Genomic DNA, 25,359 nt, shown 5'->3' on the forward strand with positions numbered 1-25,359 from the left:
GTTGAGAGAGAGGAAAGATGTCGTTGTAGTGTCCATTCCCCATTCTGATGTTGAAATCTTTCTTGAGATGAGACTTTCCTTCTCTTGGCAAGGAGAAGTGTGGTGCAGTATGTTTAGGATGCACATCAATCCCTCCCAGTACTGGAGATGATTTTAAATGTAAGAGTTTCCTTATTAATCTTTGAATAATCTTGTAAAGATGAGCTCTTTAAAATATGCTTAGGAGGATGGCCATGTACATATTAAACTTTTGCCAGTCATATGGACTGTTTTGGTGCTTACTCTTTCAGTTTGTCACATGCTCGATGGACTTGCACAGGACCAGAGCAACACAGAGCCTAAGGAGTTGCAGTTTTCACTTCCCTCCCCTTTCCTGCCAGCAGAAGTCATAGGAACACAATCCAAGCCATGAACTTAGGAAAGAGGGTTTCTGCACAGTCCCCTTCTGCCTCCCAATTCATGATCGCAGCTGCGTTCAAGGCTGGGCCATAAAGTTTGTTTCTGAATTTTCCTTCATTTTTTCTTTCCTGTTTGCTTCTATTTTCCTCCCTCTCCACCTCTGACTTGGCTTTGATCACAGTTCCATGGTTTCTCTTTCCTTCCTGGCCTTTTCCCCCTGTTTTCTTGACTCCTTTCCTATCTCAAGCCCTTCAGTCTCTCTCTGTTCCTCTGATCCACAACCCTGCTATCCCTTGTTTTCATTTACCACTCCTGGTTCCTGCTCTGCCCACTTATCCTCTTCTCTGCCACTCGTTTTCCTATCACTCTTGCAGATACTTTCTTTCCCCCTGGCCTCCTGTTTAATTCTCCTGCTACTTCTTGTCGTTGTTTCTTTACTGTATTTCACCTCTCTATTTTAACTCCCTCAGAGACAGACATTGCTTTTGTTTCTCTTCCAGTGTCCAATCTTGCATGAGCAGCAAAGTGAGAAGAGAAAGAAGGGAATTTGGCCTAGTCTATAGTGTATCTCCAATTAATGGCCAGCATTCACCCATACAAAAACATCCACGTAAGAGTCTCTGCAATGTATTTTTTTAGGTAGAAATATATAAGGTGCAGTTTTTAGTCTGCATTCTGGTTTAAAAAGTATTTAATAAGTTGTCTGTTAGAACTACAAAGTAGATTTAGCTATCATATTCCTTTAGCATGTTCTTCATTCAGTGAAGCTTTTAAACACGTTTAAAATAAGACCATAGGCTGGCCTTACTGGCTTCAAGATTAAGGATATTAATTCATTTATGTATATCTTAATATACAGCCATTTATTCCCATGTTATGCTGAGAAACTTGGCTAAGAGTAGTAGCCACCGATGTTAAACATTTCTGCCAATAGCAGCTAAAAGAATTCTGTATAATTGCATGCTTCCTCTGTTACACATATAATACATTCAAACTTGCACCTTAAATGTCTAAAATATATATTAAAAATGAGACAGAAGTTGTAAAAATATTCCAAAAGTAGAGACACATATAAATGTGGGTTATTTTCAGCTAATTTTTCCCTGTTACAGGAGCTGTTAAAAAGCCATACTTACCAGTACTGTATAAACATATTAGAGAGGGGAAAAGTGCGGAGCACACTGATTGGGTTATTCTGAAATCCCCACTGTCTCCACACAAAGGCAGCAGTACAGAATACAAATATTGTTTGATACCCATGTTTCTAATTACTTGCAAGATTTGTATCTAACAAATATATGACCTAATTTTTTCACAAGCATCTAATCCTATTGTTATTTTGAAACCTTGTAAAATATGCATTTTAGAAAAAAACAACATGAAAAGAAGTACTTGCTGAAGACAGCGAAGCTTTTTTTTTTCCATGGCTCCCAGCTGTCAGACAAGCAGAAAACATAACCAGTAATGATCAGATTGGATCAAATTCATGCCTTGAATAATGCCATTGTACTCAACAGTTACATTAGAAATGAATTTGCAATATTCATTGCATTTCATGAAATAAAATCAGGGCAAATAAACAGTGATTATTGAATTTCCTCTATAATTTAGTGTAGTTTATGCAAAAAGCCCAATCAGCCATGAAACAGACGGCTACCTCTGGAATTCCTGCAAGAACTTTATCATTCATGACTCCTACACCCAGGGCTGAGATGAATGATTAAAGATTTATTTATTAAAAATGCTGGTTAAATTCTTAACTGTGGCTCATAACCCCAGTATTTGTATGTTTTATATTATGTGAATTTTGGGGTTTTTTTGCTGTTTTTTTTTTTTTTTTTTCCACAGAAATGATTGATTGGAGTTTTCATAAATACCTGTGAGATAAACACTGTCCTACTTTCGTTCATACTGCCTGCAGGATGTGTGGAACCTGCATGAGAGCCTGGACAAAAACTTGTCAGCTCACTGAAAAAGTGTTCGCAGGAGAACACGGTTGTTTGTCAAGATCGTCACTCCATACATCATCATTTAGCATCTATAAGGAATTTAAGGGTTGATTTTTAATTGTTTGGCTTTGCTGTGGGTTTTGACATAAGGGAAGATGCCTGCTTTCATTTCTCTAGAAATAAATCAGAAAAAGCAGAGAAATTGAAGAATAGGTTGAAAGAAAATCTACTTTGTCCTGCACGTGCTAAAGTGCTAAAATTCAATTCTAAAAATAGCATCTCAAAAAATGAATTTTAAAATCCTTTGCAAATTATTGGACCCTAATATGAAAATAGACCAAGGAACTACTCTGAAGTTGAGTAATTTGTAAAGGAAAGGATAATTTTTTTTTCAAAATCTATTCAAGATATTTTAAATCAGATCCTATTTAAGAATGGTCTTTATGTTATCAGTAGATATTCTAAACAACAATGAAACAACAATTGTTTCAATTTGGGTATAGTATCTTTAATATGCTGGATTTCACCACTGTTTACAAAGATAGATAAGTATTGTTTCCATTTACAAGATAGGGTTGTTGAGATATCATTTAAGAGACTTCAAAGCTCCTTAGTTAGTAACAAAGTCAGAAGCAGAATTAAAAACAAGAGGGTTGATTTCTCTATTGGGCAATGCTGGTTCCATGAAAGAAGAGCATCTCTCATGAGATGATTCTGAAATGAGGTTTTGTCCGTATTCATTTGCTTTGCTTTCCCAGAGGATTACAGTAGAAAAGTGGATTAGCTCTTCTAGTGTCAGAGTGGAGTAGCCTGGCTGCTGTGCCTGAGATCCAGAGAGGAGTTAAATGTTCCAGGAGCAGACTGGCTATTTAACTATTCTCCTGGCCCTCATCTTTAATAAGAGATTTATCCCTAGTTTCCAAGGTGATGTGGGACATGCAGCAGCAAGGGGCTATTTAAATTGCTGACAACTGCCCACATTAGAAGTTATCAAATTCAAACTTGGCAAATGGAGAAACATTTGTGAAAACTGTGACATTAGGAGGGTGTGCTAAACCTTCCTATGAAATCTACTTTCACTGATTTGGGTACAAGAAAGGACCCATATAATCATCATCATTACCTCCTTCAGCCTTCTGCTCAATGCAAGCTATAGATATCCATCCAGCAGTTGTACATCAAGTTTATAACTTTTGACTAAGCTGCATCATATTGATTTAAAGAAGTGGTCATCTTGATTTCAGATTTCAAGAAGCAGAGCCTCCATCATACCCAGAGGTGAGGTCTTCCAAACCGGAATAGTGCCTGTCACCTCTGTATTGTCTGCTAGTCAATACCAGTCAACATCATCACATAGGATGCATTTAAAGGAGCATTTTCAAATATCACCTGCCATTAGAGAATTTGGAAATGTTACTATTAATAAGTTTGTCACAGTGAAAGGATCATCCCAGCTAGGGGTCTCCTTCTACCTTCCCTGATTTCATTCCCAGCCTGTCTGCAGATCAGATGTTCATTTCAAAAAGTCTGCTTGAAATATTGTTAGTACAGCAAAAAATAATCAAGAATCCAAGGGGGCAAATATTTTGTTAGAAATCAGTTTGTGGAAAAACATACTTAAATAAATCTTGGCTTTATCTATTAGTCAGCTGTCAGCTAATAATAAATTGTATACAGTCCCTCCCTTGTTATAAATATATATTGATTAAACTCCGAACTTCAGAATGAGTTATATCTGATCATTGCTAAACTGCTCTCTTCACTAAGAAAAAAAATCCCTAACACCTATTATACTGCATTTAATTAAGGCAAGCATCAGCTTTATGTACTATTATTTGCTTCTGCCAAGTCTCTATGGTATAAATATTGAGCAGTCACATCTCCTGAATACTAATCAATCCTTCCTGAATTTCAAATGATTACATAAAGTTTAGGAAATGTTTCTTTGCCGATATTATACTCGAATTCTTGCTGTAGTGTTGAGATATGAGATTGGATTTGACAAGTGTGCAGTAAGTATTTTTCTAAATTCAAATGTAATGTGAGGAAGCCTGAAAGCCCTGGTTGAATACAACCCCTTGACTATTCACTGGTGTTTACCCTGTACAATATCTTACGAGTACATTTGGGTAACAGAATGGATGAATATAGAAAACTGATTTAATAAAACCACCTTATAATAACAGCCCATATATATATATGAAATATAAATAACATATATATAAAAGAAGATGTAAAAGTAGTTGTATATTTAAAAACTGCAAAAAATAAAAACGGACAGAGACCACTTTTGAAGAACACTGCATTGAACCCGAAGTACTGTTTGGCAGTGTGAGTAAGCAGTCAACACATTTGTGATGACAAGTCTATCACTGGATAAGTGCTCCGTGACTGGCTTGCATTGGCTTGCCAAGGAAGACTGCCATGTGATAATTTTTCCTTCAAATTCACAGCACCTACTTCAGATCCTGGGACTGAAGGTGCTTTGTGAAGACAAAGTAGTGTTATCTGTGAGCTTCTTGGTGTCTTGCCAGATAACCACCAGGCCCACTTTACAGGAAGGAGAACAGCATCTCTCAAAACTACACATGGTTTGCATCTACCCTATGAGAGCATGGGAAATGCTTTGCTGGCACTCTGGATCATCTAGACCACTGTCCTACCTTTGACAGTGACCAAGAGCAGATGCCCTAGGGAACAGTGTAAGAAAAGAAAAGCATGGAGTGATACCTCCCACGAGCAGTCGCTCAGGCTCCAGCAGCTGGAAATTAGCAACAGCCAGAAGCAGCATTTTTTATATTTCGTAGCTTTCAATGGATTTTCCCTCTGTTAAGTTCTCCAGGTGACTTTTGTAACCACAAAAACTTTCAGCATCCTCTACATCTTGGTTCAAGGAGTGCCAGAGCTGGGTAATATGCTGTGTTGAAGAATGAATTTTTGCATTTTGAGCCAGTCACCTACTAGCTAAATTAGTTTTGATCTGATACTAAAATATCAGAATGGTGCCAGGATTCAGGTTTTTGGCTAATTCTTGTTCTTAGTAAGTTTCCATATTTCGTGGACTGTGCTTTGAAAAGCTAGTGTAGTCTCAGCCTTATTAAACAGAGTGTGAAAGGCAGATCTGTATTTGTTGAAAGTATAGCATCATTTTTAGGAAGGCTGCAATAGTGATCTGCATGCCAAAATTTGCTAGGTTATGCCTTTACGTCTGTACTGCACTTAGGCATCTATAATCCTGCATGTATTGTCTCTTTTCTAATTTTCCAGTCTTGTTCTCTTTTCTTTTTGGTCTGATAAAACCTCCTGCCTCACTAATTCCTTCATTTCATTCTCCTTTTTGTTGTGTGCCCTTCAGCAGCATGACTACTACAAAAACTTAATCAATAGTCTTTGTTATGTTACTTCCCATTGACGCTTATATACTTATTTTCCTATCTGAATATACAATGCCCCAAATTGAACCCTCAGCAAAAACTGAAAAGAAGATGTGTACAGCCTCATGTTTCATCATCATTTGCTGCTGCTTTTCTGTCTATTTAGATCGCAAGCTCACTGAGGCAGAGATTCTAGCTAGTCTGTAAATGTAACAGACCAATGATGTCATACGAAATATATTAAAAAGTACAATAGCTAATTTATTTTTTTTTCCCTTCAGCTCTAGAATGTTGCATAACTGCATTGATGTGAGTTACTGAAACCAGGTGAAACAGAGCACAGGCAGGCTTTGTGCTGCTGCTCCTTCGGTGCATGTTTGATAGAAGAAAACTATTTCAAGTCCTGTGAGTGGTGAGCTCTGACATTTTAGGAAGTCTAAAAGCAAGGAAAGATTAATTTGCTAATATTCCTCTTATTTAAGAGAAGTTGGAATGGAGTGTTGCAGATCTAGATGGATTTCTGCTGAACCCTTAAGTACAGCTGTGGTTTGAAAACTGAGTTGCTTTTTTATTTCTTGTTGCTTAAGCAAGAGCACATTTTTTGCTATCCAGAGCGATTAAATGTTTACCATTTCTACAAGACCCTCTTGTCTCATGTTAAGTGAGATGTGGGATCAATAGTGGCTCTGCAATTATTTGTACATTGATAAAGCCTTCATTTCTTAAATGAAGTACATTTATCTATGTCCTGACAATGATAAGGGAGTGGTACTAGTCAGCTGCTGCCTAGTCTAGCATTTAGCTCCACAGGCAGACAAGTGCCTGGACATGGGTCAAATGATGTCTAACTTTCTTCCTATTGGCATTTCGCTTTACAAAGTGCTCTGATGGGAGATTTGACAAATCATCCTTGCTGAGTTCAGATAATAAAAACTAGCAGGACAAATGGGAAGTTTTGATAAAGAGAAAACAATGGCTGATTTCAGGTTAAGTGACCAGTCTGTAAAGCTAGGGGGTAGTAAAATGAAGAGACCTGTTGTGTTAGAAGATGATAAAAAGCATCCTGTGTAAGGTACTCATTTGGTTCTTCAAGCATCATTTAAATGTAGTCATTTAGCACATTTAATTGCTGAAAAAATGATCTGAACTTTATTCTGTGATAGGAAGCAAATAAAAGAAACAGTAAGACAAATTTTGGCTCCAGTAGAAAACAGTCTAGAATTCTCTTTGTCTTTAGTGAGGCCAAGATTTCAGCCCAGTAGAGCATGCCAGTCCATTTCAGTCCCAGAATTAGAGAATTTAATGGCACATTTGGGAGGAGTTTGATTTTGTTGATAGTTTTTGTTTTGTTTTAATTTCTAGTTCTGCTTTATGACATTTTCCAAGCTAATGTCAAATTTGGTAGTGAAAATTCAAAAAGGGTGATAAACTGACACATTTGCTTTTTCTATCTGTCGTGTTTCTCAGTTCAAACCGACAATCAGTAAGACAAAGAAACAATTTGTATTTATTTGTAAAACTACTTTGTGATAATGTGTACTGTGGATTATACTGTTATATGCCATAGAAAAATTAGGTGTATTATTACCCTGGGATTAGGGTAAAGAAATTGCATTATTCTCAATTTGGCTAGCTTTGGGAAAGCCAGACATTTTCATTAAGTGGTAAATTTGATGAACAGTTATACAGCTATGTGACCAGCATATTTCTCAGATGTATTCTTTCTATATTTTGAACATGAGTTCATAAAGCAGCATTAAAAATAGGTTTAACACTCCAATCTGTCAAAGTTTTCTTTATTTCACAGTTTTGCAACATATGCCTGGCCAGTATCTTTCCATCAACTGTGTTATTACAGTTGTTGAATTGTCATGGCTCTGTCTTGGTTCTTTTTTCTTGAAAGAAACCTGCCAAGTGCAACTCAGTAGTCAAGAAAATCCAGGTTTACATATCTCTTGAGCTACTGATTTTTTTATTCATATATCCTCAGATTGTGGGGGAAAAAATGGCTAATATACCCGAGATAAATTGTATTTTGGCATGCTGATTACTTTCATTCAGGCCAGGTTGCGTTGGGCTTTGAGCAAGCTGGTCTAATGGAAGGTGTCCGTGCCCATTGCAGAGGGCTTGAAAGTAGATGATCTTTAAGGTTGCTTAAAACACAAACCATTCTATGATGATTCTATGATTCATTCCTTTAGTTAGAATTAAGGGGGGAACACTTCTACATGTGAAAACACAGGAATAATGCCCCAGAAGACACATGTTTTGGGGTTTGCAAATACGATGTAAACCTAGGTCAAAGAAAGGTAAGCAAGGATAACTGCTGTCAGAACTGGTGTCCTGATTCACTTCAAAGCAAGATAATAGCTCAAGATAATTGAAATGGAGATTGATAACAGAAATTGCTATTTCTAGGCCACCTAAACAGAAGACTTCTTTCAAATAAATCATGCTGGTAGATGGATTGCTCCTTTCCAATAAAATGCCTCAGCTTCGGCAGTCCAGCTCATCTTCAAATAAAACATTCAATCTAGTGTACCATTTGCAGCAAAGACAGGTATTGGTACAGAATTCAGACATGTCCATCAGAGATCAAGTAGGGGAAAAATTGACTAGAAAATGCCTTAGCAGTTATACCAGGCTACACAACCAAAAACTGTGAAGGGCAATTTCGATCGCAATATCTGTTTCTATTTGATTTACTGTGATTTCAGGTATCAATTAGACTGGTTCAGTTGTGTAATGTTGTTGGTGTGTGCAGTAAGAGAGGAAAGCAACATATGTTTGTTTATATGTAGTGAGGATGTAGGTGCTGAGGGAATTTCCACAGAGGACTGACTTATGGAAAGTTTGTGATTCTTTAAGGGAACCCTGATGGACTAATGCAGTAGATTATGTAAGTAGATCAAAGTAACGTGATGGACTTTAAATTACACCAGACTTTTGATGTCTTGACAGAGTAACTGACTGACCACTGATGGTGCAGGGAAGCTGTGAAGGAAGGGGTCTCTGCTTGTGCTTTAATGTCTTTATGAGTCAAGGCTCTTGTTAATCTAAAATACAGCTGAGTATGAACCACACACAAGATGATAAACTCCAGTGTGATCATGATGACTGTGCTGGGTGTAAGGACTGATTTGTTCTCTGTTTTTTTAACCTGTGGGAGCACAAATGCTGAAGGACTGATTCAGCTGAAATAATTGTCTGCTGAGAGCGATAGGTGTGATGGACTTGCTCCTCTCCAAAGTTTGGCAGTGATTGGACTGAAGGATGGCATGCGGAACCACTAGTGATAGACAATCACTGAAGTATGAAGATCTGTGGACAGTAAAGAAAGCTTATATACAGAGAGGTAAGAACTACCTAGCTATAAAGACATTTGTTTTTTATAACCGATGGAGGGAATTTAAAAGTTACGTAATGCTACATATAGTAATACTATATAGAACTAAACTAAAGTTGTCACAGGTAAGAAACTAGTTACCAGACTTTTCTGGCTTATTGAGTAGTTGCTGAGTCACCTGTACCATTATCTACTTGACAGTATTAGACTAGACACACTAGATTGCTCACCAGAGAAAGGAGCTGAGCGCCTGTGCATGGGTGTATCACTCACTGGTGTGGGTGGGTATATGCAGTTTGACTGCAGGAAGAGCTGTTCACTGCTAGCTCCAAAGACTACAATAAATATGCATCTTTCTAAGCTTCAACAGCGTCTGCTTTAATGCTATCATCAATCAAAAGCATTTTCCTGTTTAAACCCTTTGGAACCTCTGACGTAGATAACAAACAATTACATCTCTCATTTAAAATCTAGAAAGCAAAACTTATGATTTAATTCTGTTTTGAAAAATTATTGTAAGTGGTTTGGGTTTTGAACACTATTTTACTGTTAGTTTATTGTGATAATCACTTCTGAAATGTCAGGGAAAAAGAGAGAGGTAAAGTTCTTTGCCCTGAAGGAGATACCCATCTTGTGAAGAGACAGGCAATATGGTACAGCCATGAATAACAAACAACTTTACAAGGCAGCCTTGTATCTGTACAGTTATAAAAAACAAACAGCTTCTTCTCAAGAAATTAATTCTGCAGATTATTGGCATTGTGTTGCCTGTGAAAGGCTTTATATTAGACATTTATTTTTCAACCAAGCACTATAGTAAAGAACAATAGCTTTTTATTGGTTTGGTTAACACTAGTGTGAACATCCTTAGATATGTCAAAAGACTGCTATGTATTGAAGTGCTTTTTATTCCATTAAACGTTACGGACCAGATTTCCAGCAAGAGCCAGATGAGGTTTTTGAGATATTTTGATTAAGTAATATATTTTTGGCATAAATATCAGTTTTCTTTTGAGATGCTTAAGAAATGTAGATATGTGTCAAATACACCTAGATACCTAGGTACAATAATTGCACCGAATTATTGATGTAGAATTTGATGCTTAGCTAGTTTTGTCAGCTCTACCGAATGCCTGTCAGCGTTGTTTTGTGCTTCACTGTCTTCAAAAACCTGACTCATTTTTAGGATGTGAGGCATCTTACTAGCTTCACTCCAATGATCCATTCATACTTTTGGGTGCAAACTTAAGTACTTGGCTGGAAAGGGTATCTGTGTATTTTGTTTCAGTTTTGTCATAATTCCTATTAAATATTTGCCTCAGTCCTGTGGATTAAGTGGTAACATCTTTGCATTTTTGTCTTTGCAGAATAACATCTAGCTCTAAAGAATGAACTAATTGGTTTCAAAGGTGTTGAAGCTTTCTTAGTTATATCAACTTTTATATGCAAGTGATGTGACTACAAGGGTCCTACTAGCAGCAGAATTAGCTGTTTTTATAGTAGCATAAATGAAATTAAAACTGGATAACCTGGCTGGGTGCATGCTTGCAAGGTATTCCTGCCCAACTTATTCAGAAGCTGAGCACACTGCCTGACAGAATTGGAAGAGCTAAAGGTGCAAGAACAATTCCTAAATCACTGCAAAGTACTAGAAGAGCTGATGAAAGCCATCAAACAACAAGGCCACCTAAAATTGAGAATTTTCTGAATGTACTTCACTTATTCAGCTAATTTGAAATATCATGGAATGGGGATGAATTCTCTAAATATTTTGTCAGAAGAAAGCTGCAGGCTCTTTATATATTTCTGTGCCTATGTTTTATGACTGAAAAACCTACTCACTAGGAATTAGGAAATCGGAATTCTTGTTATTCATCAGATTAATTCATAAAGCATATTTTCTGCAACAGATGGCTTGCTTTTCCTTCTCTGAATCTAAGAGACAGAAAGCAGTGAAGCCCTGAATACAAAATAGTAATAGTAGAGAAATCCATCATCTCTTCCTAGGTTTCAGAATGCACATATTTCATAACAGTCAATTCTGTTGGCATTGTTGTGTCTTTAAAAAGAATTCTTTTTTCCCCTACAAGTTCTGTGTTCTGTACCTCTGAAGTGTTGATCTTTTATGCTTCTTGTATTTAAAGAGAGCAAAACCAAAGCAGGTTCAAGTTCTAGAAACACCACATGGAGGGACATATTTAAGAAAGAAACTGATGTGTTACAGTATAATCAAAACTGTTCCCCCGAGTCTAATTGCAATTGTATTATAGTAATTAATTTATAGAATTTTATTCCTTTACTGAAGATTTTTTTAGAAACTGAAAAATAAAAGAAAAACATTACTAAATGTCAGCACTGCTGATATTTCTTTCATTCTTGTGCTTGACTCAGCTGATCACTCTCTCTGTAGACAAAATACCTTTTGAGTAAAACAGGAGTTTTGGCTATGGAGGAGATCAGACTGGATCTGACCTCATTTATGTTTTTAAGTCTTTCCTTTCAACTACCTGCCAGTAAATAAAAATTCACTTGGACAAAGTTTATTTAGACCAGTTTTAAGCCAACAAAGTGAAAACGTGAAACAGAGGACAAGCAGAAAAATCTACTCCTATGAAGTCAATAGAGTCCATCTCCCTAAGCTCTTTTTTGTTCCTGACATCCTGACATTCCTGACAGTGATTTTTCTTGACTGATTCATTGGAGGGCACTGATTTAACTAATTTGTCTTGCATAGGTATCTCCCATTCTGTCTTCTCCAGTAGTACAAAACAATCTCTCCTTTAAAGGTTATTTCCTAACTAGATCTGTCATAAAGCTATTATCATTAATTTTCACTTTTAGAGTTCCTTTCACTTTTAAAAACCTATGAGATACATTCTGATTTATGGGTTATGATGTGACAGCCATCATATGCAAAGAAGATTGTTTATACTTACCACAGATGCTGCTGAAAAAGAGGGGTATTTCAACCATATCCCTACTCCATCTGCTTTACATAACTGTATTCATTATCATAGGGGAACATGGCAATCTGTATTTTCCCCTGTTCTCTAGAATTTCTAATAGAATTTTTTCTTGTTCTGGAATATTCAGAAACACATACAGAAATACAGAAGGCTTGTAATACTCTATGAAATTCTCTAGGTTTTAGGAGTAATTTCCATAGAAACCCACTTTTAATTATTATATGTAGTTTTCCTGCAAATGATAATTAAAAAATAATCCTCAGATTACTGTGAACCTTATGAAATAGATTCCAAAATTGTGTTTTTCAGAAAAAAAAAATAAGAAAAGAAGAATATTATAAATGTTTTCAGAAAAAAATAATAACACTTTCAAGTATGAAGAGTAGAGTGTACCTACCTAAACTAAACAGCACCAGGAATTTGAGACATACAAATTCTCGTAGATCAAACTGCAGGGAGCGAAGCTTTGCTACTAGTTCTTGTGCATGGCTCATAAGATTGTTGAGGGTGGCTCCAGCTTGGGATGCTATTATGGAATAATCCACCTGTAAAAGAGAATTGTATTTCTGTCTGGTTGTCATGCCCACAGAACCACTTTCAGATGTTTCAAGCCATCACATACAACCAGGAGACTCCTGCATAAAAGAATCATTCTCAATATAATGATGTTATTAAGTCAAGATGATTTTATACATAAACTGATTTTAGCACAGTGGTATATACTGAAAATATTTTAAACCACATATCTTAATGGTGTGCCACATCACTGTCAATGCTGGTTTGTCTGTATTAACTTTTTTTAGAAGCTTTATATATGAGAACTGCTTATGACATGGTAGCTGTCCTCATATCTGTTTGTTTTATTCATTTGGTGTCTCATGTTCTGATTGTAATTGTGTGATCTTATGCAGAAATACTGATGAAGTGAGCTTTGCTCCTACACTGGGTATATTAGTCCAGAGGGACATAACTGTATTCATGAGAAACGGTCCAGTGTCCATAACTTGGCCAGAAACATCTATTCAAGCCTAGAAATGTCGGTATATTCCCACAGGAAAGAGGCATTGTGTGGGTAGTTCCTATTCTCCTTAGCTACACAAAATCCTGGTATTCACTGGAGTTGGTTCCAATGGACTTGTTCTGGCGCGTCCTTCCCTGCTAGCAGAGAAGGAGCAGCAGGTACCTGACATAAGCCAGCTGCACTTGCCTTGTCCCAGGCAGCAACCGCAGCACAAGGAACTGCTTTCTCTGGGGGTCTGCTGCCCAAGTCATGCACTCCTTTGTTCTCAGGGGGCGGCTGACCTGCCTGTGAGCTTTCTGAAGTGATACTTGTATGTTGATATCCAAAAGAAAGTTAGAATTAATACACTGCATTGAAAAGTTAATATGCACACCAAAGCATGCTTAAAAAGCCTGTCATAGCTGACACATCCCCAGCTAGACTTGAATCTTGGGCATCCTACCCACTACTTGTATGCTGAAAATTTTCTGGCTAATGCCATTCCCATTAAGGGATGTTTCTATGCACATGGCTGAACCAGCCTCTGCCACTCTAAAGATGTGAGTGCTTTGTCATGGGAGGGTGGCCAGTGAAGTGCTTGGGTATGGCAGCCTACAGGTATGCTGTGATGTGAAGGTGAAGGGCAGGGGCTGGGGTGAGCTGGCTCAGAGACATGGCTGGTGAGACTGGGCAGCTCCAGCACAGTGACAGCAGAGTGGAGCAGCGGTGATCAGAGCAGCTACTTCAGCTGAAATACCTTCAGTTACCCCTCTTTTCACCAGAGTACTAGCTATCCCCTGCAAGTGCACCATCCCAAGGAAAGGGCCAGATATGTTGCTCGCTTCTGTGATGAACCACCTCAGCCAACTGGCTGAGACCTAAATTGGTTATTGATGCATTTTCAAAGTGCCTTTTCTTGCCTGGCTGCTCTAATATTACCAACACCTTTCTCTTTTAGGAGCCTCCATAACAACAGGAAAATTGCTAACCAGACTCCATGTAAGCACACGTAAGTGAAGTCTGTCTTTAAACAAAGACTAAGCACAATGGTAAGTACATGCTCGGGGTTAATGGCTTGTTTAAAAGTATCAGTGCTATAATCCCACCTCTAAGGTCTCCTATAATAAGGTAGTTAATAAAGAATGACCAGAGGAAACAGACCAGTACTGTGAAATTTTGCTTTTCTGTGCACTGATCCCCAAGAAACTATTTTTAAAAAGAACTGTTAAGGAACATGTATTTAGAAATATGCTTTTTGATTTTAAAACTATTGAATTGATTTCATTGAAGTATAAACAGCAGTAAGGCAGAGAAAAAAACCAAACCTGAAAGACTTTAAACCTGACAAAATTTCAGCCAGGAAAGACAGAGAGATAACTGAAGGGAACTAAATAAAACTTCTCCTAGTGATGACCTTAATATAATCAATAGGTTACTGACTTTTAATAAGATATTTTATTTATATGTAATCTCAGTGCTCCCTGGACTACTGCACAAGAAAACTGAAGTTACACTTTTTGTATGGATCTTAAGAATAATACTACACCAGCTCTGCAAAGCAATTAAAATTGTGCTAATGTTTCAAATAAGTCAATGGATTATGCTTAAGTATCCTGTGAGGTAGGTTTTATTGCTCTCCCTTACACCTGGGAAAACTGAAGTAGTGACATTAAATTGCTTACTCAGGCCAAAGAAATCTGTGACAAAAGTAGGATCTGGTCTTTAGAAATCTCAGCCAAACCATCATTCATAAACTACTTTCTCGTTCATCTGCTAATTCTCTCTCTTTCTGTCTATATACTTATACATATTTCTTTATACATATATGTGTGTATATATATATTTTAATAAGAAAAAATAAAGTAACATACCTAAAATACTTTTTATTCAAAAAGAAGTTTAATATATTGACTGATTCAACTAATTCATGTTAAGAAACTGGTCACATAAAAATAGCAGCTTTCACAACTTAATTTCCATTTTGTAATTGTTAAGGGCGGGGTGGGAAATCTCAGAAGCCCTCACTGAGATTCCATTTTGTGGGGGAAATATGCTACTCGTTTCATAATAAGAAGTTAAGATGTCTGGATGTCAGGAATATCAGTGGCTTTAGCACAGTGATTATGCCATAATGGTAAAACCCAGTAGATGCCTGGATCTCCCACCATCCCTCTACTGGAGAGCTCTCAGGCAACCTGCTACTCTTTCAGGTGCATTTAATATTTGCAGCACCAGCAAATTTGTCTGGGAGGCAAGTCCTCATCTGCCACTCACCAAGAGCAGCCTGTATTAAAGTTTTATATTTATTGACATTTCATTACCATAATTGACTGCAGTTGGTTCTCTAGGAGAAGGCACGGGGCTGCCTCCTAAGCAGGAGAATTGGTCCCTTGGGTAGGATTTGCAATTAAAACCGACGCAGAATGGATTTTTTTTTATTGTGTAAATATGATGAGTTGAATTTTCAGCTTTAACTAGAGAATACTGGGTGTGCAGGAGGCTTTTTTCAAGAGTGAGCAAATTTGTAAGTCAGTGGAAAGATGACCCCCAAAGGTGTCAATCAGTTTATACTAAATCAACTGTGCATGAAAAAGCATCAGTTAATGTATATTCTGAAAAATGGTCACATTAAAGAGTATGCCCTCCTGCTTGCTCGGTTCTCTATGCAAAAATTGATACTAAAAGGTGTATTAATTATTTTACCCTCCAATTCGTGACTAAAAATACTTTTTAAGGACAAAGATTAAAGCAGTCTGAATCTTGGGCAAAATGCTTAATTGCACACTGAAGTCTTAGCATTTACTTTATATTGTACCAGTAATTTGATTTGGTTAAATCAAATCCACAACTGAAATAAATTAGTCTTGCTTTCCAATTAATAGTATTACATTTCACAGTTGTTTCTGATGTTGAATATGGTATGTTGACTGGCATTTTGAAATCAGAAGCTTTGTTGAAGCTTCCACATAACCTAATTTGGAAGTAAAATGACAGGCATAAAGTTACGGATGCACAGACAAATGGAAGTGTGAATTCCTCGTGTACCAGTACACAGTGCTATCTCACATGATGAACTTAATAATGATGAAGTAATGATAGACGCTTAATTGGATTAGCTTGGTACCAAAGCAATGCAGACTGAACAGCACCGAATAATTTACACTGCTGCCTGTTCTCACCATTATTGTGCTTAAACTGGCATGTTTAAGGTTAGTACAGCTATTGCTATATAGGTTATAGTGCAGGCTGTGCTGTAGTATACTATTTGCTAGCTGAAGTGCTAAATCTAAAATTAGCTTCTCAAAACCTCTGCTCTGCTGCCTCCTAATTTGGTGCTTAAAGTCCTCACAGCTCCACCTTCTAACAGCCTTTAGGTGCCAAACTAAATGCCTCTAGACATGAATGGGACTACCCAAGTCATGAAAGAGGCAAATAACTGTCCCCACCTCATGATACAGCAGTTCTTAGATTTATGGGCTATGTGGCTTTCATCTACCTAAGGCAACAAAAATGCCCAAGGCAGGATTTCTTCAGCAGGCCAGTGGCTGGGATCACTGAGGTATGGGAAATCCAGGGTCAAATAAATAATTAAGGCTACAGCATGGCAATTTGATATCTTTCTGAAAGTGAGAAACACCAAGTTTCTTCACATAAATCATTTGCATCTTATAGATACCTTCTGATCATGAGTATTGGGCAGAAAGATGGGGACCTTTGGCTTGGTTTGGAGAGGAAGGGTTTGATTGATGTTTAACTCTAGGAGGGAACTTCCAGCTGGGAATCCCAAATAGAAAACTACACAAAAGTCCATTGAACAGGCAGCATTCACGTCATGCCTCTCTCCTCAGCGTTTCTCAAGGCTATCTCTTACAGTTGCCACCTAGTCTGCTGGGGGCCTTCCCTGCTCATTGTGTTGCAGCGGTACAGGCTGAGCGGATGAGGCTGCAGGCTCTGTGAGAGGGCAGGGCAGTACGGAGGCACTAGCCACAAGGAGAAGAAATAAAGAAGATAGTAGCATTAGTAAGAGGGTCATAAGTTAAATTGTGACTGCAGAAAGACATGGCAATGTTGCGTATTTTTTCTAAATCCTTTTCTTAATACAGTTGAGAGTCACTTAAAAGCCTAAATCCCTTTAATGTCAGTGAAAGCAAGTTAGGGCAGTGCTGAATGTTTATGAAAATACTACTTCAAAACAATATATCATAGTAAGGTACTTGGAGTTCAGCAGCATTTAGGTATTCAGACACCAAAGAATTTCTCATCTGATAAACAGAGAGGTAGGAGAACTGGAAGTGACTAATTCTGCTGGTTTTTTCTCACATGAAGGTTTCATTTAACACAGTGAGATACTGTTCAAGGCACAACCAAAGACAAACCTTTTTAACAACATGAAACTATACCCTGGGCTAAATAAATGCTGAGGCCGAAGGCTAGAAATGCAGTGAGTACTTGTGCTTTTTTGCTTTGCAAATGATTTGTCATGGTAATGAATGATTCTTGAAGCCAAATCCCTGGTTTCACTGGGCTCAGATGGAAACTTTCTGGTGGAGTCAGGTGGTTGCCTCTGGTATGGACTCCTCTCTCTGCCCACAAAACAGACCCTAACATTTAATGGTGGAATCAGGTTCCTTTCTTCTAAATTAAATTGTGTTTGATTTCTAGGATATGACAGTGGGTCATATGGCATGTGGAAATGTGTGGAACTGTTCCATCCTTTTTCAATACTTCAGCAAGCCTGAAACAATTTCCAGAATACAGGATTAGAGTGATTTTACTTGTTGATGTCTGTTAGGAGGTACTGGCTATCACTGAATGCCATTCCTTTCATCCAGTACAGGAACTGTGCAAGTAAGGAATAAAGTCCCTGCTGTGGCTGTATACAGTACCTGTATAAAGTACAAATGTTCTAGCAGACTAAGGTAGTTCAAGTTAGTGAAAGATTGATTTAATATTTGATTTAGTAAATTAGATCACTGTATGTTTAGGGCACAAATATGAAGAAGGCAGTGGGTGCCTAGGTGCAGCAGAGGGACCGTCCTGCTCCTTCCTGCTCTGCCCCATGCAACCCTGGACAGCTGCTTGCTCACTCCTCCCTCCTCAGTTACTAGTTGCACTGAAAGCCTGTAGAGTGGTCCACAATGGCCTGCCCTGGGTTGAAGTCCTGACCCTGCTGAGAGCCTGTGAGTTGCCTCTAGTGTATGGTTATGTGGGTGAATGAGCCTTTCTCTCAGGATACATCCAGCACACTATACATTTACTATCACAAACATATTTACTTTTCCACTGTTTCCTGAAATATATATTTCAGTGGCAACTATGGTGGTTATTAAACTCATTTTGAGCTTTTCATGTAATTAATACTTTCTTTAAAAACATTTAAAGCAGTATATGTGTGTTATGTCTCTAAGTAAAAGAACATGGAAAAACACTTTGAAAAGATGCCTAGGTACAAAAATTGAGGAGGACTTAGAATGGACGAAACCACCAGGTATGCTTATAGAAGGTTTGGATACATTAATTAAAATTGTGATGACTTATACAGCTTAAGATGCTTGTCATTTTAACAGGTACACAATAATAGAAGATAATGAATTAAGTTGCCAATGGACCTTTCCCCTAGGATGATGTTATTGTGCTTGCTCATTAGCTATAATATGCAAATAGTAACACTCCAAAGCACTGCATGTACTTTGTCTAACTGAGTTTCAGAGAGATTAGTACACCGAGACTGGAAATATTCTATGCCCTTTAGTTGATCATATATAGATTCATTTGTAGTAGATATATTTATGTTATAAAACCTATAGTAATAAAAGTATAGTTAAGTTTTATGCAGATGGCTGTTTTAGTCAGTATCCTCAATTTTTCCACTCTAGTAATGGTGCCTATTGGATTCTTCAAATTATTATTATGAAGACATTAAAGTAATTTGCAGAATATAACTAACCTAGAGTACATGGTAACCTTGAATACATTTTTATAGCAAAGTGCAATGCATTTTTTTTTAATGTAGAAATGAGATGATATGGAATCACTGCTGAGTTTGAATATCCATAAAGTGCATTGGAAGATAGACCATTACTGGAGATTTTTTGTGAATGTTTAGGTAACGTCACAAGGGCTGTGCTGACTCAGACTATTTATTGAGGAGCTTTTGGCCATGTAGATTCATGTTCCCTTGTTAGACTCTTATACAAATTTCTACTTTACTATTGTAAATTCTTTCCTATCAGTGGAAGACCGGATGTGTTGGTCTTGAATCCCATCAGTATCACTACTCCAAGAGGTGGTTGGGACAGACTGATGTAGTGCTTTCCTCTCTGAGTTTGGTCTCTGAACAACTTGTCTTTTATGTGAGCAAGCTTAAAATCAAATACGGGACTTGACATGAATTTATATGGAGAAATTAGTTCACTTGTGTGGAGGACTACCAGCCTTGAAGAAATGCTTCCAGACCCTAGGCAAACAGCTTTTGTTCTCTTTATGGGAGCAGTGTGTACAGAATACAAAAGAAATGTGTTTCCTATGAGCACAACAGAGTTAGCATGTGGGAAACAGAACACTTGTGGTGTGCAAGGATTCATGTTGGGTGCCCTCTCCATGACTTTTTACTAGAATGGGAATTTTCGAATTGAAACCATAGTGCTACAATGTTTTTGTGGCAACAAAGCAAAGCAAATGTAAATTGGGATATGTTTGTTCACAGGTATGTCCATAGCTCAAAATGTTTTATATTTGGACAAACCTGAATAGGACACTTCATGATTAGTAACTGGATTTTGATGTGTTTTACCTAGTTTAATTGCAAACATCTAGTTCAGCCTCCAAAAGCAGCTAGCATAATGTCTTCATAAGGCATGAGGCATTTTTAACAACTTAGCATAAATTTGTTTTCTTGTCCTTCAGACAGAAACCACTGGAGTGAGGAACTGTGCAAACCTGGATACAAGAGAACTGCTCAACAGCAGAATGATGATTTCTTGACCTCGTTTGTATCCACCTTGAATCAAATCATCTCTTTCCCTGTGTAAGGACTTCTAGATTTGGCCCCCAAATGCCAAAATGTCATTCCATTAGCTATCCATTTTCTTTCCTTACCTATGAATACTGTATGTATTTTTAGTCATTTCTTAGTATAAACAAAACACTGTTTCCTTATCTGTTGTTTTCCAGCTCCTTTCTCTTGTCCTTCAGAGACACTCCTTTGACTAATACTCATAATTTTCTGCAGTGATTCTTCTGCAAGGGTGATCTTTCTTTGTGATACAATCACCTGTAACCCACAGTTTGGAAGTTCTACTGCCTCTTGAGAACCTTTTCAGCGGCAAGGTGATCCTTCCTTGAACTTGCAAGTCTGTTCCCTGGACAAACAGATTCTCCAAAGGCAAATTCACCTACATCAGGATACTAGAAGCCTTCTTTACAAGTGGATACATAGATTACATTGAAATTACAGAAAATTCCCTAGGCCACATATCACCACCTTTCAATAAGGAACAGCTGAAAGATCTACAAAGTATCCCATCTGTGGGAGAGGTTCAAGCCACAAAGTTCTGATCTAAATTGAAGTGAAATTTTGATTTGCTTCGAGACACAATACTGTCAAGATCTGAGTTATCTCTCATGCTCTTCTTTGGTGCTGTGCTTTAGAATACAAATCCAGGTGGAAAGGTATAAGTGTGATGACTTTAACTAAATCAGTAGTTTCAACAATCTCAGACAAATCTGAGACTTAGGCACGTTTTTGAACAGCCTTTTTAATCCGAAAGGCTTTGACTAAGCTCAGCAGAGGGAAGATTGGCAACAATGAGAAAGGTGTAGGCATGAACAAAATGAGCAGCTTGTGTCTGGGCAGCCAAGGCTACAATTCATGTGTTGTCTGTTGACTGCTGCATGAACAATGATATTCTGTACAGAGCTTTAGTATCTATACTGTGTGTGCTGGATCTTGGAAGCTGGCTTGGAAGCTTGTATTGCTGCTGTAGAAGATACGAAAGGAAAGTGCTCAAGTTGGAGGAATTAAAGTTCTATATTTAGAAATGGGATGTTAAAATTACATGCCACGTGGCAAGCTTACAAAACTTGGCGTGTGGAGAGCATATTGGCAATGATTTACAATTAACCATCACATTGCAAATCACTTCTTAGCTGTTTTCTATTATGAAATTTGGAGTGTTGTAAAATGCATTTGTGCTACTTTATTTCCTTTTGAAATGGTAATTGCTACTGCTGAAGGGCAGTACTTAGTGCAGAAAACAAAGTGTGCAGTATAGGGAAGAACTTGTTTCTGAGGAATTGCTGAGGAATTGTAATGATCTGAAAAACAGTGCTTTCTTGAAACACACACACACAGAAGAGCTTCATTTATGAAACTCCAACCAAATAAATAACAAAATAGAATAAAACAGTCCTTTTTTTTTGTGCAAGGGCCAATGCTTACTACTTTGTTGCTGACTGCACTTTTTCCTCATCAAAGTGGGAACAGTGGATTGACACTAGGTAAATCTCATAAGCCAATGGCTCGAGGGAAATGCAGATGTATGGAAATGTGATAGGAATGCCCATAGGTAACGGGTTTTGAGACAATGTGTTTGAAAATTATCAAGTGTACTTCTAACTACTGCCCATTTTAGATCCTTAGTATGGAACTGACAGTGGTATGGCCCTGGGGAGCTGGATGAAGTTTGGCTTTTGTCTCTGAGGCACAGAGGCTGGGCAGCCAAGTGGAGAAAGCAGGTATGCTCTAATTAAGTGGTGGTAAGATTATCACATATAGCTTCCCCTTTGATTGTGGTTGCAAAAAGGACTGTGTTATGAGTAGCTTTTATGGAGGGGATATATTAAGGGAAGCACAGAATGAGGCTTCTGAGGTCTTAAATTTGCTAACTTGTGACAATAATCATCATCTCTCAGGTAATAAAGTAGGCTATCTAGCTCAGGTGCTCAGTTCAGAGTTAATATCTTTGAAAGCCAGATGATTGACTGTAATTTTGCTCATAGTGCTTTACTGTTAATAGTAAATAAAACCATCTACAGCACTTTTCATCAAAAGTGTCACAGTGCTTTCCACACCTTAATCAATTAATTTTTATGACTCAGTGGCATGATTATTTCCCTTCTCTGCTGGAGGAACTGAGAGGATCAGAGCAGCAACCAGAAAGTATGCAGCATTTAGTGCAATAGCAAAGACTGTTTGTAGGGTCTGGATCTAGAAGTGTGGCTTTCCAGAATTATTTTACAGTTAATGCAGAGGAGACAGTCATAATTGTCCTTTCATAAATACACCTGAACTGGTGTTGTGTCTTAGAATGACAACAGGCCAAGCTGATGCTGCCAGGGTGGTCCATCTTGACACTTACGAAATGAAGCAGTTGTATGCGATCAGTTTGGCTGAACAAGTAATTCGCAACTGAGCTACAGTACAAAAATGCAGTCTACAGCAGCTGAAGCCAGGAACGACTGAGAACAAGTAACTGTAGAGACACTATCCAGGCATGTGGGAATGCTGTTAAAAAAACCAGTCTTCATCTAGAGTTGAGACTCGCAAGAGTTGTTAAATTGTTGTTTCGGGGATGAACAAGAGAAACATGGGACTGCTGCTGGATTCAGCTGGTTTAGTGGCAGCAAACACAGACCACTGTGAGGTATTTAGTGCCGCCTTTGCCTCAGTCTTACCTAGCAATATATCTTAGACTCTGTGCTTTGCAGCAGGGCTCAAGGAGGAGAGCGGTGACCAGCATTGGATATAAGTTGAGAAAAAAACTCCAGCCTTTGTTAAGTGTGAAATGGGAAGGAGTCCATCCATAAGGAAAGGGACTAACTATAGTTTCTTTTTTGCTGTTCTTATAATATGGCTCCTTGGCCTCCAAGCAGCCAAAGTGTACACATGTACAGATGATGGGAGATTCTCGGGGGTGCTTGCATTGACTTCAAAATTACAGACTTCGGCACAGGAAAGTGGAACTGGATTGAAAGGAGGATATGACAAATCTGGGGCAAAAATGGATGCAATCAGTCCTATTTAGCCAGGTTTTAATGTAGCCAGAGACTTTAATTCTGCCTGGAAAGACATAGCTTCCAAAACCAGCTGATGATTTGCAAGCAGTACATTTAATAAGCATCCTGTTACCTGTTGTCCAACAGTGATGAAATGCTCTGCTTTGCCTTGAGATCATGTACAGCTGCATTTTTTTGCAAGAAAAGATAAAAGTGGCTAATGAGGTAAGAATTATTATTGTGGAAAAATGGGGACAATGGCTAGAATTTAAGGGTATTTAGATGTCTCTAACGATTTCAGTGGGCCTTAGGTGCTCAGTACCTTTAAAAACTAGCTAATCACATAACAAATGAGACACTAATTTAGCAGTTCTCTCAGGAACACAAAACTGTTAGTGTACTTACAGCTTTATGAACAAAGGAATAAGCAAGCACCCTGTCTGGTAGATAAAATAATTGCCAGAACAATTGTCCATGTTTTGGAAATGATGAAATGAAAAGGGGATCAGTCTTTTTCTAAATAGCAGAAATATAAATGAAGAGTAACACAACTAGTTTTTCCTCATATAATTAGGCAGTACAACTTTATCTCAGATAGGTTAGTGACTTCCCACAAAGGTGCAGGAGTAAATTCTACAGCTAGAATTTCAATTTTCCCACTCCCTTTCTTAGACAAGTCAATCATTTCTCCCTTCTACTGTACACCTTTTAAACATAAATGGAAACAATTATTTCTGCTTTTGATTCTTATAAACATTTGTTCTTAGACTTAAGAAATAGCTTCAGTTTTAAAATTGTAACTAAAGCTGTAAGTAGATTCCTCAACAGAGGAGATACATATTGTACACAAATTATGTATCTGTCCTGGGTTCAGCAGTAGCAGTCATTTTTCTCCTTCTTAGTAGTTGATGCAATGCTGTGTTTTTGACTTTCAGCCTGGGAACAGCGCTGATAACACCGATGGTTTTCACAGTATCACAGTATCACAGTATGTTAGAGATTGGAAGGGACCTCAAAAGATCATCTAGTCCAATCCCCCTGCCGGAGCAGGAACACCTAGATAAGGTTACACAGGAATGTGTCCAGGCGGGTTTTGAATGTCTCCAGAGAAGGAGACTCCACAACCCCCCTGGGCAGCCTGTTCCAGTGTTCCGTCACCCTCACTGAGAAGAAGTTTCTTCTCAAGTTTAAGTGGAACCTCTTGTGTTCCAGTTTGTACCCATTACCCCTTGTCCTATCATTGTTTGCCATTGAGAAGAGACTGGCTCCATCCTCTTGACACTCCCCCTTTATATATTTATATACACTAATAAGGTCACCCCTCAGTCTCCTCTTCTCCAAACTATAGAGACTCAGCTCCCTCAGCCTTTCCTCATAAGGGAGATGCTCCACTCCCTTAATCATCTTAGTTGCCCTGCGCTGGACGCTGTTGCTAAGCAATGTTTACCCTGACCAAGGACTTTCTGAGTCTCATGCTCTGCCAGGGAGGAGGGCAAGCCGGGAGTAAGCAGAGGCAGAGCACCTGACCCAAACTAGCCAAAGAGGTATTCCATACCACAGCACCTCATGCCCACTATATAAACTGGGGGCAGTTACCTGGAAGAGCTAGATCACTGCTTGGTCGGGCTGGGTATCAATCTGTGGGTGGTGAGCGGTTGCATTCTCTTCCCTTGTTATTTCCCTTATCATTATTATTATTGGTGGTAGCAGTAGTGGTTTGTGTTATACCTTAGTTACTGGACTGTTCTTATCTCAACCCATAGGAGTTACATTCTTCCGATTCTCCACCCCGTCCCTCCAGCAGCTGGGGGAGGAAGGGGGGGGAGTGAGCAAACTGCTACGTGGTACTGAATTACTGACTGGACTTAAACCACGACAGTATCTTATTAAAAGGAGCTTCTTCCATGTCTGTATAAATGGAGGCAGGTTCAGTTTGCAGCTACTTAAGTGCCCATAGGCCATTGTGTGTTTTCACTTTGAATCAGGAACATATTTACAGGCACACTTTACTTCTCTTTGATACTGTGGGATTTTTTTCTGTTATAATCAGAATAAGAATCTTAGAAATAAGGTTGTTATTTTACTGACCTGTTCTTTGTGCTTTGGAAAGTATGAGGGAGACAAAACTCTCTGTTTCCTTTGGGGTTTCTCACAGTTTTCCTAGGATTTGCCACATTATTGCTCTTTCATTTTGGCAGATCTATGCATCTGACACCTGAAGAAAATTAAGCCTTGGAAAGCTGTACAGAAGCTGCAGGCTGCATATCTAGGAACACTCCTGAGACAATAGCTGCCTCTATATCCTATGGACTAAATAGTTTTCTGGGGA

At 38.2% G+C, this 25,359-nt stretch overlaps 1 protein-coding gene across 2 annotated transcripts in view; it reads right to left on the reverse strand.

The window, feature by feature from the left end:
* The window catches only part of NR5A2 (nuclear receptor subfamily 5 group A member 2), a gene marked incomplete at both ends in the record, with an annotated part of 94,570 nt that overhangs the window by 14,923 nt on the left and 54,288 nt on the right, over positions 1 to 25,359 (reverse strand). For both annotated transcript variants that reach the window (XM_080624320.1, XM_080624319.1), the window contains one exon: positions 12,432 to 12,579. In XM_080624320.1, the coding sequence (XP_080480446.1) occupies positions 12,432 to 12,579 (148 nt within the window). The remainder of the gene's footprint in view (positions 1 to 12,431; positions 12,580 to 25,359) is intronic.

This window comes from Psittacula echo (genome assembly GCF_963264785.1).
Source record: "Psittacula echo genome assembly, chromosome: 7".
Lineage (NCBI taxonomy): Eukaryota > Metazoa > Chordata > Aves > Psittaciformes > Psittacidae > Psittacula > Psittacula echo.